At 37.2% G+C, this 3,350-nt stretch overlaps 1 protein-coding gene across 4 annotated transcripts in view; it reads left to right on the top strand.

Annotated features, from left to right (window-relative positions):
* Positions 1 to 1,548, top strand: part of gria2b (glutamate receptor, ionotropic, AMPA 2b) — a 49,401-nt gene extending 47,853 nt beyond the window's left edge. For 2 of the 4 annotated variants that reach the window (XM_053324301.1, XM_053324302.1), the window contains exon 15: positions 595 to 840. In XM_053324301.1, the coding sequence (XP_053180276.1) occupies positions 595 to 840 (246 nt within the window). Of the gene's footprint in view, positions 1 to 594; positions 841 to 1,383 lie in introns of those variants that run through there. The other 2 variants (XM_053324298.1, XM_053324299.1) reach the window with 2 other exon arrangements.
* The last annotated feature ends 1,802 nt before the right edge of the window (positions 1,549 to 3,350 follow it).

The following is a 3,350-nucleotide window of genomic DNA, read 5'->3' on the forward strand; positions in this document are numbered from 1 at the left end:
ACTTTTCCACACACAGATACACTGTGCACCACTTTGGCAAAGGTAGAGCCCTATGTATCCATTTGGCATCCACCTTAAATGAATACATGGGTGTTTAAAAAGCTGATGAAATCTAACTGTACTGTATGTGTCAGACCCTAATTGGTTTATTACTAAGCTGTCTTCCCTCTGTCTCTGTCTATAAGTAAAGGTCTCAGCACGTTTGTAACAGCTTAGCCCATCTGTAATGGGCAACCCATGTAAATGGTCCTTGTACAGTACAAATTTCTGATTTAAATCCTGCACATATACACATTATATGCACTGCATACAGACTGCTGCTGCATTTCATTTTGATTAAAGTACTAACCTTATCCACTACATTGCTTTACAATTGACACCAAATGATATACCTGTGTTACTTGTCTTGTTATTTTTGTGCTTTTTAGATATTATTGGCTAAAAATAGTCAATTATTAGATATAGTGGTGCATTTTTTGTGCATTTTTAGTTTTTGTTGTGGCTGTGATTTTGTTTTATCCATGTACATTTTTAAATCTTTTGACCTTTCACCCCTGCCCTGCCACTGACCCCTGTCTCGTGTGCATTTCGCAGGAGAAGACGAGCGCCCTCAGCCTGAGCAACGTGGCTGGGGTCTTCTACATTCTGGTCGGAGGACTCGGTTTGGCCATGCTGGTGGCCTTGATTGAGTTCTGTTACAAGTCCCGAGCCGAGGCGAAACGAATGAAGGTGGCAAAGAATGCACAGAATATTAACCCAACTTCCTCGCAGAATTCACAGAATTTTGCAACTTATAAGGAAGGTTACAACGTATATGGGATCGAAAGTGTAAAAATTTAGGGGGTAGGGAACGAGGTTTTCATAAATTCCCCCCAAATGCACGCTTTTTTGGCTCCATCCGTTTCATCCTTCAGTGTTAGTGAATGAAGAGGTTGGCCAAAGGATCATATGTAATGGTGATTTATGATTTATTGAGAGAGAGAAAGAGATATATCCCCCCTTTTTAAAGCTTAAAATTGTGTTCGTCCATTTAAGTTTCCTTACTATTTGAAACCATTTTCATGTATGACTGTTGATGGCCATGCTTGTTTATACCTCTGTCCTAGTAACACATTTCAACAATAATGCTTGCAATGACCATGAATAAGCCTTTACATGATCATTTGAATCTTGCATTGTGTTAACCATGGTCATCATTTTCAGTTCTCATCTACATTCTCATGTTTTGAACATTTATAAACTTTTAAGCTTACAGATGTGCAAATACTCTAAGCTAACATGTTGCCTCCTTGTTTCTGTATGGATCCTCGTGTGCGTGAATGTGGTAATGTGTGTGTGTTTGCTTGTGTCTGCGTGTACACGTGACTTTGTGTGTTTTTCTAGATGACCTTTGGGGACGCCATGAGGAATAAAGCAAGACTTTCTGTCACTGGGAGTACTGGGGAGAACGGTCGGGTGATGACTCCAGAGTTTCCTAAAGCTGTCCACGCTGTCCCTTACGTGAGACCTGACATGGGACTAAACGTCAGCCTGACAGATCTGTCTTGATCAATGAGAAACTTCTGAGTGCCTTACAATGGTTTCAATAGAGCGATTCTTTTTTTGTCCCTCCCTGTTTCCTTCTGTTCTGGCGCCTTTTCTGTCTCTGTCTGGTGAAAATGGAAAAGGTAGGAGATGGAGGCTTCATTTTGTCTATCACAAAGACTTGTATTGTTGCTCCCTGTCTCTATTTCTCACCATATAAAACGCCTCCCTCTCTGGGTGGAATTACATTCTGGAATATAAAAGGGAGGCTCTTTTTTTCTAAACTGGTGACACCATGCTTTCCTATCTATCTGTCTGGACTGGACTGAGATGGAAACGAGGGCTTGATTGACGACAACGGCTGCTTCTTGGAGTCAGAGTTTCAGTCATTTCAACTGTTTGTGTGCGTGTGCGTGTGTGTGTGTGTGTGCATGTGTGTGTGTATGTCTGTGTGTTTAAAGAGCGTGGGGGGTGTGTGTGTCTTTGGAAGATGTTGTCAAAAACACACTGTTTCTGTAGCCACCACCGCCAAACAGGATTTTCAAGCACACTTGATATCATCTGCATTAAGATGTGAAATTGTCTTTTTTTTTCTAAGAAAATCTAAGAAAAAAGTTTATTGAAAAAAAAAAGTATTTTTATGTATTTTCACAAAATAGCTTTTAAATAAACTTGCTTACATACTGGTTGGATATAAACATCTTAATGTGTGAGTATAAAGAAAGAAAAAATACTAAACAGCTTCTAGTTCCATATTTTTAAAGCCAAATACATTGCATATGGGGTGAGATGTTGAAATCATGTAATTAATTCCTATTCTAAACTTTCCTGTATATTTTATTCTTTAACATTTGGTGTTGATATGAAATATATGTCAATGCTTGACATTTGGAATCAATCCTTCTATGCTTTTCTTGTTAGAGTTGGTGCAGCGATTTTTGCTTTAATACTTTTGTCTCTTCGTTTGCTTCAGTGCTTTTGCTGTTTGTATTTTTTCTGCCGAGGACCAGGGTTGTTGTTCTACTTTCAAGAGGAGATGAATCTGTTTACGCACCATGAATGCAAAACAAAAAACTAAAAATAGTATGGTATGGTATTATCGCATCACATTTTGAAGTGACATCAAAAGAGGCATCAACATCCACATGGTTTACTTGCTGGTATAAAATGCCAAATAAGTGAGAGTGCCAAATTCTAGTGCCAGTAGATATGAATATAGTCTTAATATAATCAATCACTGTCATCTCAATGAATGTAAATGATACATTCTGTAACTTTTGTAACTAGATGTACAGTCGGTGGCAATGACAGTGCTAATACAATAGCCTTTTTTTTTGCTTTGTTTTCCAGTCTCCATGTATTTTGCATTGATCTGACAATGAAGTAGCACCAGTTGCATGTTGTTGCCGCAGATACTACATATGTTTCTTTCATTACTGCCAAACATGTGTTTTCATTTTAATGTTGAAGTTGTGAGATTAACTGTTTGAAATTGGAAATACAATGTTAAACATATATACAATATATACATATATACATATATTTTATATAAAAAGGTTTAAATTAAAAATGATAGCCCCCTCCCATTACAGTGTCAAAGCTATCCCTTGCTTCCATTAAATACTCAATTTGATTACTTGTTCAGAAAATATAGCTGTTTTTAGTTATGCAGTCTTACCATAAGTTACACAACTTATACAGACAAGCACTTTTAATCATAAGACACGTTTTATTATTATTATTATTTTTAATTTTATTTTTTAACTGACCTATAAAGAGCCCTCCAACACAATGAAAAGGGAGGTAATCTGTACTATTACTATCAC

Source organism: Scomber japonicus, chromosome 8, assembly GCF_027409825.1.
Source record: "Scomber japonicus isolate fScoJap1 chromosome 8, fScoJap1.pri, whole genome shotgun sequence".
Taxonomy (NCBI): domain Eukaryota; kingdom Metazoa; phylum Chordata; class Actinopteri; order Scombriformes; family Scombridae; genus Scomber; species Scomber japonicus.